General features: G+C 35.6%; 1 protein-coding gene and 1 long non-coding RNA gene across 2 annotated transcripts; one reads left to right on the top strand and one right to left on the bottom strand.

Annotated features, from left to right (window-relative positions):
• The first annotated feature begins 232 nt into the window (after positions 1-232).
• Positions 233-4526, top strand: LOC128280460 (uncharacterized). Its single transcript, XM_053018609.1, has 5 exons — positions 233-814; positions 927-1439; positions 3111-3284; positions 3379-3501; positions 3614-4526. The coding sequence occupies exons 1-5, from the start codon at positions 233-235 to the stop codon at positions 4469-4471; spliced, it is 2250 nt and encodes a 749-aa protein (XP_052874569.1). The 3' UTR covers positions 4472-4526.
• A 1389-nt stretch (positions 4527-5915) lies between these two features.
• Positions 5916-8058, bottom strand: LOC128280899 (uncharacterized). The gene is made up of 2 exons (XR_008271099.1): positions 7934-8058; positions 5916-6115 (listed from the first exon to the last, which is right to left on the bottom strand). It is a non-coding gene; the product is annotated as an uncharacterized LOC128280899 (long non-coding RNA).
• Between the last annotated feature and the right edge of the window lie 6849 nt (positions 8059-14907).

Raw genomic sequence — 14907 nt, forward strand, 5'->3', positions numbered from 1 at the left:
TAAAATCAATGGAAGAAAGTACAACCTTAAATTTTACGGCACTCGAAGACCAAGACCAAAAAGATATACGTATATTTGGGTGCCCTTTCTATCCGCATGTTGTTTCTTTGTTGACACCAATACACAGACCATACATCACGTCTTTAGTCTTTTCAGCTAATTGCTGTAAGTGGGGGACTTGATTAAACCCTTTCAGTTTCTCTCTTATTGTCTATCTATCCTTCCTCCTAAGATGGATGAAAGTTTGAGAACAGCTGCTCGTACAGGAAATGTTAGTGATTTGTATTCATTAATTCAAAGAAATGGAAATGTTTTGAGGAGTTTTGATGAAGTGGAGTTTATGGAAACTCCATTACACGTAGCTGCAGAAGAAGGATGCATTGGGTTTGCAATGGAGATGATGAACTTAAAGCCATCATTTGCCAGGAAGCTAAACCAACAAGGTTTGAGCCCAATTCACATTGCGGTTAAAAAAGGGCATAAAGAGATGGTGCTACGCTTCCTAGAGATTGATAAAGATCTTGTTCGTGTCAAAGGGAAGAAGGGTAAGACTCCCTTGCACTTGATAAGTAAAGTTGGAAACCCTGATGGCTTGGTCGATAGGTTTTTGGAGGTTTGTCCCCAAAGTGTCATAAACGTTACAACTAGGAATCGTACTGCTTTGCATATTGCAGCGGAAAAGAATAGATTGGACTCTTTCCAAGTTCTAATTCGAACACTTAAAAAGAATGACTACTGTCAAGAAGTAGTGAACAGGAAAGACGAAGATGGCAATACTGCACTGCACATAGCTGCTATCAATAATCAACCCCAGGTTCGATCCATCATCTCTTGTATATAATTAATATTACATGGATTGTTTTGTATTTCATGGTTGATTGGTTGTTGCTTCTCTTTTTTAATATCTCAAATTATTGACTAAATAGATGCTCAAACTACTACTAGAATGCAAAGCTGATAAGCATGAGACCAATGAGGCTGGTTTGACGGCACTGGAGGCAGCGCATCAACAGAACAATATTGAAAGCATTAGCATTCTGCGTGATTGCTTTAGTCCACGAGTTTCCAACTTTAAATATAAGTTGAAGAAACAAATTGGCAAGTATGTGGCAAAGGCATCATCGTTAATCTTTGATGATGTAGACAATATATCAAGCGAGGACCGCAGTACCTTACTAATAATTTTAGGACTGCTTCTAACGGCATCCTTCCAAGTGACTATTAGCCCGCCTGGTGGTGTTTTGCAAGGAGAAAATTTCTCAAAGTCCAAAGGATCATATGATGCAAATGCACCGGGAAGATCAGTCTTGGGTGCAGTTAACTATCTTCGTTTCTTTGTTCCAACTTATTTTGTGTTTATGACAGCATTTTTCTTAACATTAGCCCTCCTTAAACCTTTTCCCATTGGTTTCAGGACTGCACTTCAAATATTGCTTGCAGTTTTCGCATTATGCTTCCATCTATCAATAAGTTTCATAGCGCCAACTTTTTTAGCAGTGATTATTATCTCTATAGTTTCGATGTTATTTGGTCTTTTGTTGGTGTTGATGGGCATCACTAATCGAGTGTCAAAACTCAGCATTTCAATTCTGGGATTTGGGTTATGCCCATGGATATTAATTTTTCTCTTAAATGAATTTCGGGAAGGAACCATTTTAATTGTAGGATATTGTTTATACTTCATGATCATATTCTTGGGCGGTAGTGATCCTCGGCCGTTGATAGCGTCTAGTATAATCTTAGGATGTTGGTTTTTCATTAGTCTATGTAGGTTCTGCATAAAGCAATGTTGTGCACGTTGCAACTCGTAAAAAATCAAATTTATATTTATTCTTATTTTCAACCTACTTGTTTTCTGTCAATTTATTATAGTATTTTAATTAGTAAATTAGTTAATACAATATAATTTAATTCAGCGGATAACATGAGTTAGTTACCATATGATTAATAGTACTTGATATGTGATTATTATTAATCAAAAATTCATTTGTTGCAAATTTGTAATTAAAAAATAAATTTATTTAATTTGTTTAAAAATACAATAAATTATTTCAAATTTCAGAAACAAAGCACGGTAAATATCATATTTTACCTATAATAAAAAATATTAGATTACAACAATAATATAATTAAAATAAATATAAACTATCTAAACAAAAACCATACAAATTAAAAAAATAGAAATAGAAACATACCGATTAGTTTCTTTCAAACAACCTATAAATTATATAACAATAAATTTAATCAATATTTTAATAAATCAATAAAATTGTCAAATAAATAAATAATAATAAATTACATTATATGAAAATTACATTAAAAAACACAAAACACTAAACTGAACACTAACAATTTATATAAGCTAATCATAAACTACTAACAAAATAACTATAAAATTATTTTTTAAAAATTACATTACTAAAAAATCACGATACCTAAACCACTAAACACTAACAATTTGTAACCTAATCTCATAAATTATTAATAAAATAAATAACTATAACAAAAACACAAAACACTGACCATTTATAACTCAATCAAAAGCTACTAACAAAGTAACTGTACAATTATTTTTAAAAAAATTACATTACTAAAACTCACAAAACACAACAATTTATAATAAATTACTAATAAAATATTTAAATAAGTTTACATTATTAAAAACTCACGAATGCTAAACTAAACACAACAATTTATAACATAATCCTAAATTACTAATAAATTAATTTTAAAATAATTAAAACACAAAATTTATAACATAATCCTAAATTACTAATAAATTAATTTTAAAATAATTATAAAAATTACATTCATATAAAATATTAACTCAAAACCATAAACAATTTATAAATAATAAATAATAACAAAAAGTTTCAGCATCTTAATTAAGCTCTTTAAATTATAAACAAAATTATTTACTAAAATAATACATTATCTTTTTATTTCTTTCTTCTTCTTCTTCTCCATCTCTCCTTTTTTTTTTTCCTTCTCCTTCCTCTCCTTTCTTTCTCTCTTCCAGTGGCTGCTTCAAACTTCAACTTGGGGGACCATGCTTATAAGGTCCCCCGTTTACCAATTTTTTTTCCCTTGAAGGGATTATACTTGTGCAGCTGACAGTGCCAGGGGGGCAGCGGAAGAAGGCAGCAGAAGGAGACCAGGATGGGCAGCGGCAGAGGGCAGCATGCAGGGCGCAGGGGGAGCTGAGGTATTACGCCTATCTGTCAAGCGAGACCGTTTCGGGTATTCTTTACTCGAATTTTGACCCATTTATCATATTTTTACATGTATATAAATTTAAATATTTTTAATAAAAGTAAAATAAAAATATTTTATTAAAAAATAATTTAATATAAAAAAATGGTTGGGTCTGTGAGCTAGGAATACTGTCAAGTTCTAATCCAAACGCTTAAGAAGCAAAACTACTGTCAAGAAGTGGTGAACAGGAAGGACGAAGATGGCAACACTGCACTGCACATAGCTGCTATCAATAATCAACCCCAGGTTCGATCCATCATCTCTTATATATAATTAATATTACATGGATTGTTTTGTATTTCATGGTTGACTAATTGTTGCTTCTCTTTTTTAATATCTCAAATTATTGATTAAATAGATGCTCAAACTACTACTAGAATGCAAAGCTGATAAGCATGAGACCAATGAGGCTGGTTTGACGGCACTGGAGGCAGCGCCTCAACAGAACAATATAGAAAGCATTAGCATTCTGCGAGAAGTTTCAAACTTTAGGTATAAGTTGAAGAAACAAATTGACAAGTATGGGTCAAAGGTATCGTCATTAATCTTTGACAATATAGACAATATATCAGGCGAGGACCGCAGTGCCTTACTAGTAATTTTAGGACTGCTTCTAACAACCACCTACCAAGTCACTCTTAGCCCGCCGGGTGGAGTTTGGCAAGGAGAAGATCGCCTTCCAAATATACAGGGGAAATCAGTCATGGAACAAACCATCTTTCTTAATTTCTTTGTGCCAACATATGTTGTGTTTATCGCAACGTTTTTTTTAACGTTAGCCCTCCTTAAGCCTTTTCCCGTTGGTTTCAGGACAACACTTCAAATACTACTTGCATTTTTGGCAATATGCTTCCATCAGTCAATAAGTATCATAGCTCCAACAGATATTGTCATCTATATGTTTTCGACGTTCTTTGTTTTCTTATTGGTGTTGATGGGTATTGCTTATCGGGCGTCGAAATTCATCACTTCAATTCTGGGATTTTGGTTATTCCCATGGTTATTCCTTTTTCTGTATGATGAATTTTGGGAAGGAACCATTATAATTGTAGGATATTGTTTATACTCCACGATTGAATTCTTAGAATTTGGTAGTACTCTTTCCTTCTTTGGAACTCCTACTCCTTACCAGTTACGCGTTGGTACTTCCTCGTTAGGCTTTAGTACGGGCTTATGGTGCTGGTTGTTCATTAGTCTATGCAGGTTCAGCATATAACGATATTGTACATGTTATAATTCTTGAATAATCAGATTTATAATTATTCTTATTTTCTACCTACTTATGTTATATCCATTTATCATATAATATTTTCTTAATACATCTTTTATATATTTAGTGATTGAAATTCTTTATTGGTAACACATCTGCGATAATATCTTTCACAACAATAATTGATACCTTTAAAAAAATTCATAAAGATAAATTTAATCCCTAATATTTAAATTTTAGTCAATATCTTTTTTTTTGACGGAAAAATTAATTGGACAATTAAAATTTTAATAGCACTAACGTGATGACTCATGTGGGCATTTTACGTATATTTTCTTTGGTAACATAGATAAATTTTCTAAAAGGTTTTATGAACCTTTTTAAATTTGTTGATTTTTTAAATATTTATTATTTTTAAAATTTTTATGAATTATATATGGATTGTCACATTAGTGGCCACATTAATGTCATTAAAATTTTAATAGCTCTAACAGTTTTTTCATCCAAAAGCAAGTAATTTAAATAAATTTTAAAGGAATCAAAATGACCCAAAAGAATAATGACCAAAATGATAAAATGAATAAACATTAAAATTAAATTTATTATTACACCAAAAAGCCATCAATTTCTATTTCGTTACTCAAAAATACATAAAAAGAAGGCTTTTTTCTTTGAATCAAAGTTTTTTTTAATCAATTCTCAAAATTCATGTAAATATATTTTGGAATACTAAAAATTCGTAAAATGAAGTACATTAGATTCATCTTGACATCTATATAAGTATAGAGATCCCATTAAATTTAATTCAGACACCTCAACTATTAAAATTGATGCCACCTAACATTTACAGGTATTGAAGTCGAGTCAAACTAAATATTTATTTCACGTAGGACCAATCATTTTATTCAATTGAAGGAGCCTCAACTTGCATGAGTATTGAGGTCTCACCCAATAATATATCATACTCAGCATTCTTTTAGGTAATATTTGGTATTTTTTTCATATTATGATTGTTACAGGCCAATTTTGGTGTAGCACCCTAAACCCGACCCAGAAGTTATGGCCGGATCCGGCATTCCACATCAAAAACGTAAAAAAAAAAAAATCCATTCTAAGTCTAGAAAATCGTACTTGATGTTCAAAAGATTAATTCATTAAGGGTTAAAGTGAATGGAAGCTGTGCACCAGGTAGGAAACCGGAAAAGAGATGGTGAGTCCATCGAATCGCTATACCAAGCTCCCCGGATCCAATCCTAGACATGCATACCGCCATTGCCACACCTTAACGTCATAGATATTTCTAGGAAACCGATTTGATTAAGTCATTTTTTAGGAAAAGTGATTAATTTTGGAAAATACTTTCATTGCGGAAGCTTTGCTTGTTGTCGTGTTATTTTGAAATCAATTACTGTTTTTGAAAACGCGCCCTAAAGCTATCCAATTTCAACAGTTAAATATAAATATTACCTATCTTAATAAAACATATAAAAACCATCAAAAATAAATAAGCGGCCTTATTACATTTAAAAGCCCAAAACCTCAAACGTAATTAAAAGGATGTCCAGTTCACCAGAAGAAAATCAAACTTTCAGAACGGGTGGCCACTCCGAATTCCCTCACAACTCCAAGCCCACTATGGTTGGGGATTTCCTGCGTGGATGAAAATAAAAGGGTGAGTTTGGGGAAACTCAGTGTGTAAGGAAAACCCATTCAAAGCCCAAGTCAGCTCAAGCCTATTGGGCCTAAGCCATTCAGTAATGGTGGTCTGGGCGAGCCCTTTTCAGATTACAATAAAGCGGGCCTTAGCCCTTATTCAGATAATGATGGCCCATAGGCCCATTTCAAAATACATGCAACATCAATAACATATGCAAGCCCATTTGGGAGACTACTCAACCCACCAACCACTACACTCCACCGTACCACCATACACTCCATGTGGGATAGCTCAACCCACCCAAACAACTCCACGATTCTTGACAAGATTGTCGATTATCAATAAATTGAGGCAAAGCCTCAAAGATCGTGGACAAGCCACTTTCAGTACTTCCTCCGTCAATATCCGGTCCCATGCATCGATAATAACAACATGGCATGCAGTAAATAACAACAGTCAAACATGCATTTAGGTCAATTTAACCCTAGGGGTATTTCGGTAATTTATCTCCTAGGGGTAAAATTGTAAATTTTCCACTTTTAAAGGTATTTCAGTAATTTATCTATTTTAGGGTTTTTCATGCATATTCCTACTTTTCACGTACTAACGTAATCACGCATCGAGGGTTCTTACCGAATTGGGCACATGGCCCATCATTCCAATTTTGGCCCATTAAGCCCAAAAATATCGAGGGCATAGAAATCATGCACTTTGCGGTCAAACATTGCAGCTTACCAAAAACATTAATCAATTTACCTCACGAGCATTCGACACTCGCAAATCTACAAAATACCGGTTTTGGCATTTGGCTTTTCGGCTTTTGCCGATCTAGACTAAGAAAGAGGGTGTTAGTTACACACTGCTTTGACGATATCTTTGAGATCCACACACTAACGCCTACAATTGGATTACTAACACGTTAATCTAACTATTCAAATACAAACTACGATTAACCCCTTACAATATTCGGTCAACCACACCTACATATCATAGTAAGCTTATAAGAAATCAATAAGCAACCCATTAACAAATTTTTGTCAATGTTTACCACATAATCATAATTTCACTGCAAGCTGTCTTCCTGAGCAACAGTCACTAAATCATTTATAACTGGAGCTACGAAACTCCAAATCAAGTTCCGTTAATTTTCCCTGAAAATAGACTCATATATCTTCTATCCATAAAATTTTCAGAATTTTTGGTTTATCCAATCAATACCAGATTTTTCTCAAAGTTTCCCATGTTTCACTGTTTGACTAATCTGACCACTCTTCATTACAAATCAAATTTCTCATTGTACAGAATTTAAAATATGTTCTTGTTTATTTCATTAGAAACTAAACTCAATAAGCTTTAATTACATAATTTATTCAGCTTCTAATTCTTCTCCCACAATTTATGGTGATTTTCCAAAGTCACGTTACTGCTGCTGTCCCAAGCAGATTTATTACCAAATCACTCTTTCACACCTAACTTGCATGCATGTTATTTAAACATGTATATCACCAATCAATCATCACATATCTATGATTTTACTTAAGTATAATCTCCATTTCATCATTTTAAAGCACAACATGTTAGCCAATTTTTCCCTTTAGCATCTAAGGCACATGCATGTTCATTTGTTTGGCTCAACTTCACCTATCTTCCATTTTTCATCAAAAGAACATGAAACAACAACCATTTCCTTCATTTTAATTCATGACTAAATGCTCACAACACAACTAAAAATCAAAATATACTTCAAGAGTTAAGGTAGAATCAAGAAGAACTCATGAACCTCAAAATGAAGCAAGGTACCAAGAACTTACCTTCAATTTTTCTCCTCCTAATGACCGAATACTCAAGAGCTTTCTCCTCTCCTTTCTCTTCTCTAACTTTCAGCTATGATGAACAAAGATGGACAAAACTTTGTTCTTTTCACCCCTTTTCTTTTAATAAAACTTCATATTTCATCCATTTAATTCTTTAATACAAAAGACATGATATTCTTATCATGAAACATTTACCTAACCCATTATCATGAAACATTTACCTAACCCATTATCATGGAATATTTACCTAACCTATTATCATGAAACATTTACCTAACCCATTATCATGGAACATTTACCTAACCTATTATCAATTTGTATCAATTTGTACCATAAATTATGGATATCAAGTGTACATTTTGTCTACAACAACATGATGGTTGGCCACTTCATGTAAAATGAGAGGTTTGTCATGCAAATCCTCCTATTTTGCACTCCTATTTATTTGGCCACTTCAATTTAGCCTATAGCATTTTCAAACATTTTCACATAGGTCCTATTTCATAATTTCACCCCTTTTCTTATGGAACAAAAATTAACTAAAATTGTCGGGTTCTATCTTAAGCTTAGGCTTTCTAGAGGCCCACTAACATAATTAAACCTATGCCAACATTCACAGATTCCGAAAATTAGGCGTTACAACTCTACCCTCCTTAAAGAAATTTCGTCCTCGAAATTTACCTAATCAAACAGATGAGGGTATTGCTGTTGCAACGTCTCTTCCGCTCCCAAACTCGAAGTTTCCCTTCCTTAACTTGTTGAAAACGAGCGACCAAAGACTTATCGTTCAACTATTTTTCCTTAATCGATCCACCAGGTTGGCCTCACTTGCAACTCACCAACAGACTTCCATCATCATCTGAGACTCAGACGAGCAAACATTGCTCTCGGATCGATACAACTCTACGACTTAGAGCATCGGCTACCACATTAGCCTTGCTTGGGTGATACTCGATCGAGCAGTCATAATCCTTAAGCAACTCAATCCATTTCCTTTGCCTAAGGTTCAGCTCCTACGAGTCAATAAATACTTAAGACTCTTATGGTCGGTGTATATAATACACCTTTCTCCGTACAAGTAATGTCTCCAAATCTTAAGTGCAAATATCACTGCGCCAACTCTAAATCATGAGTCAAATAGTTTTCCTCATGAGGCTTAAGCTATCATGATGCATATGCAACCACCTTACCCTCTTGCATTAACACGCAGCCCAAACCCACGTGTGATGCGCCATTGTACACTGATAAAATCATTCCTGGACTCTATTGAATCAACACAGTGCTTTAGTCGAACTTTCTTCAACTTCTCAAAAGCTTCCTGCTGCTTCCCAGTCTATACAAACGGTACTCCTTTTTTTTTTCTGAATTTTGTCAGAGGTGCTGCCATCACAGAAAAACCTTCCACAAACCTTCTGTAGTATCATGGCAGTCCTAGAAAACTCCATATTTTTGACACTGACCTAGGCGGCTTCCACTCCAAAATCGCTTCAATTTTCCGAGGGTCCACCTTAATCCCCTCAGCAGAGACCACATGTCTTAAGAAGGTTACCTCCTTCAACCAAAATTCACACTTGTTGAACTTCGCAAAGAGTTCTTTCTCCCTTAATACTCGCAGCACTATACGGAGATACTCATCATGTTTCGTTTCATTTTCAGAATATACCAGGATATCGTCAATAAAGACGACTACGAACTGATCCAAAAATGGTTGGAATACACGATTCATCAGATCCATAAACGCTGTAGGAGCATTCGTTAGTCCAAATGGCATAACCAGAAACTCGTAATGACCATACTGAGTCCTGAATGTCATCTTTTGGATATTTGCCTCCTTGACCCTTAACTGATGATATCCAGATCGAAGGTCGATCTTGGACAATACAGAATCTCCTCTAAGCTGGTCGAACAGATCATCAATCCTTGGCAGAGGATACTTATTCTTAATCGTCAGTTTGTTCAACTGGCGATAATTAATGCACATCCGCATCGTACCATCCTTCTTTTTCACGAATAGCACCGGTGCTCCCCATGAAGACACGCTTGGCCTAATAAAGTCCCTGTCCAACAACTCTTGAATTTAAGCCTTTAACTCCACTAACTCCTTCGGTGCCATCCTATACAGTGCGATAGACACAGGCACCATTCCAGACAATAAGTCTATTCCAAACTCAACTTCTCGATTCGGAGGCAATCCTGGAAGCTCCTCCAGAAAAACATCTTGGAACTTCTTTACGGTCCTAACCTTATCCACTGTCAGTCCCTCCTCTTCTGACTGACTTACAAATGCCAAATAGACCTCACAACCTTTCCGAATCCACTTTTGGCTCTTAATGCCGACACCACATTGGACAAATAATCCCTTCACTCACCTATCACCATAACCTCCTCATCCTTTGTGGCCCTTAACACCATTCGTTTAGCAACACAATCCAGAGTCGCTTTATGCTTAACAAGCCAGTCCATTCCCAAAATGAGATCAAACTCTCCGAATGGTAACTCCATCAGATCTCCGGGAAAATCTTACAGAGTTTCTAAGGGTACATTCCTATACGGTTTGTCTACCCTAACCGAAAGTGACTCAAATGACTTAGTACAGATACCCCACTCACAATCTCCTCAGAGCAGTCCAAGTTGTCCATAATTCATTCTGTGGCCTCCAACCAATATTCCGCCACATTCGGGGCTATACCAGACGCACCTATAAAGATCTCCGCTCCGTTGGCCCGGAGTCATTTAGAAATCGATCCTCAAATTTCGTTGCCCGAACTTGTCCCGCAACCCTTTCCGAACACAAGTATTGCTGTGATAGGGCATCATCCTCAAGCACCATGGTCATGAGACTCTACCTTTATTCTTTGGTGGTACCGGTGCATCCACCGCCGACATATGTCTCGAAGACGAAGATCTCGCTCGAGCACTTCCTCGGCCCCATCCACGGCCTCTTGTACTCATATCGTATTATCTTGATTATGAATTTTATGCATCAATTAATATTCCAAGATTTATTACGGATGTTTTATGAATCGATAAAGTAGTTCGAGTTTGTTTTGCAGAATCAAGTCTAGCTACAGTTTCAATCTCTTATCAGATTTTCCTATGGTTTCAGTATCATCCTATCTAGAGTGTCCTAGTCGGGTTTCAGTACAGACAGATAATTCAGGAAAATATTCAGAAAAATTCAGGATACTTACAAACTTGAGCCGGAGATTCGGAATGCCAACTTCTAAAGATCTAAATTTTGAAAATCGCATTTTTCGTAATCTTTATAAAATTTTTGTTTTTGAAGATCTAAATTTTGTAAACCCATTCCACAGCCGAGTTGTTGTAACCTAGGCTCTGATACCACTAAATGTAGCACCCCAAACCCGACCCAGTAGTTATGGCCGGATCCGGCATGCCACATCAAAAACGTAAAAAAAAAAAAATTCCATTCTAAGTCTAGAAAATCGTACTTGATGTTCAAAAGATTAATTCATTAAGGGTTAAAGTGAATGGAAGCTGTGCACCAGGTAGGAAACCGGAAAAGAGATGGTGAGTCCATCGAATCGCTATACCAAGCTCCTTCGGATCCAATCCTAGACATGCATACCGCCATTGCCACACCTTAACGTCATAGATATTTCTAGGAAACCGATTTGATTAAGTCATTTTAGGAAAAGTGATTAATCTTGGAAAATACTTTCATTCGGAAGCTTTGCTTGTTGTCGTGTTATTTTGAAATCAATTGTTGTTTTTGAAAACGCGCCTAAAGCTATCCAATTTCAACAACTAAATATAAATATTACCTATCTTAATAAAACATATAAAAACCATCAAAAATAAATAAGCGGCCTTATTACATTTAAAAGCCCAAAACCTCAAACGTAATTAAAAGGATGTCCAGTTCACGGAAGAAAATCAAACTTTCAAAGCGGGTGGCCACTCGAATTCCCTCACGACTCCAAGCCCACTATGGTTGGGGATTTCTGCGTGGATGAAAATAAAAGGGGTGAGTTTGGGAAACTCGGTGTGTAAGGAAAACCCATTCAAAGCCCAAGTCGGCTCAAGCCTATTGGGCCTAAGCCCATTTAGATAATGATGGTCTTGGGCGAGCCCTTTTCATTACAATAAACCGGGCCTTAGCCCTTATTCAGATAACAGATGGCCCATAGGCCCATTTCAAAATACATGCAACATCAATAACATATGCAAGCCCATTTGGGAGACTACTCAACCCACCAACCACTACACTCCACCGTACCAGCCATACACTCCATGTGGGGATAGCTCAACCCACCCAAATTTAATACTCTACGAGCTTCGGCATTCTTTGCTCGATTAACGATAGAATTGAGGCAAAGCCTCCAAGACGTGGACAAGCCACTTTCAGTACTTCCTCCGTCAATATCCCGGTCCATGCATCGATAATAACAACATGGCATGCGATAAATAACAACAATCAAACATGCATTTAAGTCAATTTAACCTAGGGGTATTTGGTAATTTATCTCCTAGGGGTAAAATTGTAAATTTTCCACTTTTAAAGGTATTTCATAATTTATCTATTTTAGGGTTTTCATGCATATTCCTACTTTTCACGTACTAACAGAATCACGCATCGAGGGTTCTTACGAATTGGGCCGATTGGCCCATCATTCCAATTTTGGCCCATTAAGCCCAAAAATATCGAGGGCATAGAAATCATGCACTTTGCGGTCCAAACATTGCAGCTTACCAAAACATTAATCGATTTACCTCACGAGCATTTGCACACTCGCAAATCTACAAAATACCAGTTTTCGACATTTCGGCTTTTCGGCTTTTGCCGATCTAGACTAAGAAAGAGGGTGTTAGTTACACACCTGTTTGCGACGATATGCTGACGAGATCCACACACGAACTGCCTACAATTGGATTACTAACACGTTAATCTAACTATTCAAATACAAACTACGTATTAACCCCTTACAATATTCGGTCAACCACACCTACATATCATAGTAAGCTTATAAGAAATCAATAAGCAACCCATTAACAAATTTTTGTCAATGTTTACCACATAATCATAATTTCACTGCAAGCTGTCTTCCTGAGCAACAGTCACTAAATCATTTATAACTGGAGCTACGAAACTCCAAATCAAGTTCCGTTAATTTTCCCTGAAAATAGACTCATATATCTTCTATCCATAAAATTTTCAGAATTTTTGGTTTATCCAATCAATACCAGATTTTTCTCAAAGTTTCCCATGTTTCACTGTTTGACTAATCTGACCACTCTTCATTACGAATCAAATTTCTCATTGTACAGAATTCAAAATATGTTCTTGTTTATTTCATTAGAAACTAGACTCAATAAGATTTAATTACATAATTTATTCAGCTTCTAATTCTTCTCCCACAATTTATGGTGATTTTCCAAAGTCACGTTACTCCTGCTGTCCCAAGCAGATTTATTACCAAATCACTCTTTCACACCTAACTTGCATGCATGTTATTTAAACATGTATATCACCAATCAATCATCACATATCTATGATTTTACTTAAGTATAATCTCCATTTCATCATTTTAAAGCACAACATGTTAGCCGATTTTTCCCTTTAGCATCTAAGGCACATGCATGTTCATTTGTTTGGCTCAACTTCACCTATCTTCCATTTTTCATCAAAAGAACATGAAACAACAACCATTTCCTTCATTTTAATTCATGACTAAATGCTCACAACACAACTAAAAATCAAAATATACTTCAAGAGTTAAGGTAGAATCAAGAAGAACTCATGAACCTCAAAATAGAAGCAAGGTACCAAGAACTTACCTTTAATTTTTCTCCTCCTAATGACCGAATACTCAAGAGCTTTCTCCTCTCCTTTCTCTTCTCTAACTTTCAGCTATGATGAACAAAGATGGACAAAACTTTGTTCTTTTCACCCTTTTTTCTTTTAATAAAACTTCATATTTCATCCATTTAATTCTTTAATACAAAAGACATGATATTCTTATCATGAAACATTTACCTAACCCATTATCATGAAACATTTACCTAACCCATTATCATGGAATATTTACCTAACCTATTATCATGAAACATTTACCTAACCCATTATCATGGAACATTTACCTAACCTATTATCAATTTGTATCAATTTGTACCATAAATTATGGATATCAAGTGTACATTTTGTCTACAACAACATGATGGTTGGCCACTTCATGTAAAATGGGAGGTTTGTCATGCAAATCCTCCTATTTTGCACTCCTATTTATTTGGCCACTTCAATTTAGCCTATAACATTTTCAAACATTTTCACATAGGTCCTATTTCATAATTTCACCCCATTTTTCTTATGGAACAAAAATTAACTAAAATTGTCGGGTTCTATCTTAAGCTTAGGCTTTCTAGAGGCCCACTAACATAATTAAACCTATGCCAACATTCACAGGATTCCCGAAAATTGGGGCGTTACATTTGGCCCACTCCCTCAGCCCCAATATTAATCAAACCACCTAACCCATTTAACCCATTTACAACATAAACCCAATAACCCAAAGCCCACTTACAAACTCATCAGACCCATTTAAACCCATACACATTAGCCTACCCAATACCCCTAAACCCATTTACAAAATAAAACTAACCCAAACTAAACCTAGCCCAAGCCCAAGTACCCCATTAGTCAAACTAGGGTTTCAGAAAAGCTGAAACCCTAGCCACCCTCTCCCCACTTGTCTCTGCCATCTGACCAGTGCCGCCAATGTCTCATCGCCACCAACTCTACGGCCACCGCCCAAGGTCATGTCCACTGCCACCTGCTCCATCGGCTATCTCCTGCACACAGTAGAGAGAAAAGACAGAAATAATAGGAAATAAAATTGTAAAGGCTATAAAAAGTCAGGAAATAAAATGTAAAGGGGTTCCTTTTTTTTTTCTTATTTTTTCGGCAGTCTAAAAAACAAAGAAACAGAGAATACACATATTAGTTTTTAGGA

This window comes from Gossypium arboreum, chromosome 9, assembly GCF_025698485.1.
Source record: "Gossypium arboreum isolate Shixiya-1 chromosome 9, ASM2569848v2, whole genome shotgun sequence".
NCBI lineage: Eukaryota > Viridiplantae > Streptophyta > Magnoliopsida > Malvales > Malvaceae > Gossypium > Gossypium arboreum.

Excerpts from the sequence above, each read along its gene's own strand:
- LOC128280460 (XM_053018609.1), top strand. The coding sequence starts at position 233 with ATGGATGAAAGTTTGAGAACAGCTGCTCGTACAGGAAATGTTAGTGAT. Across the intron at positions 1,440-3,110 it reads CACTTCAAATATTGCTTGCA|CTGACAGTGCCAGGGGGGCA; the intron begins GTTTTCGCATTA and ends ATACTTGTGCAG. Across the intron at positions 3,285-3,378 it reads CATTTATCATATTTTTACAT|GAATACTGTCAAGTTCTAAT; the intron begins GTATATAAATTT and ends TCTGTGAGCTAG.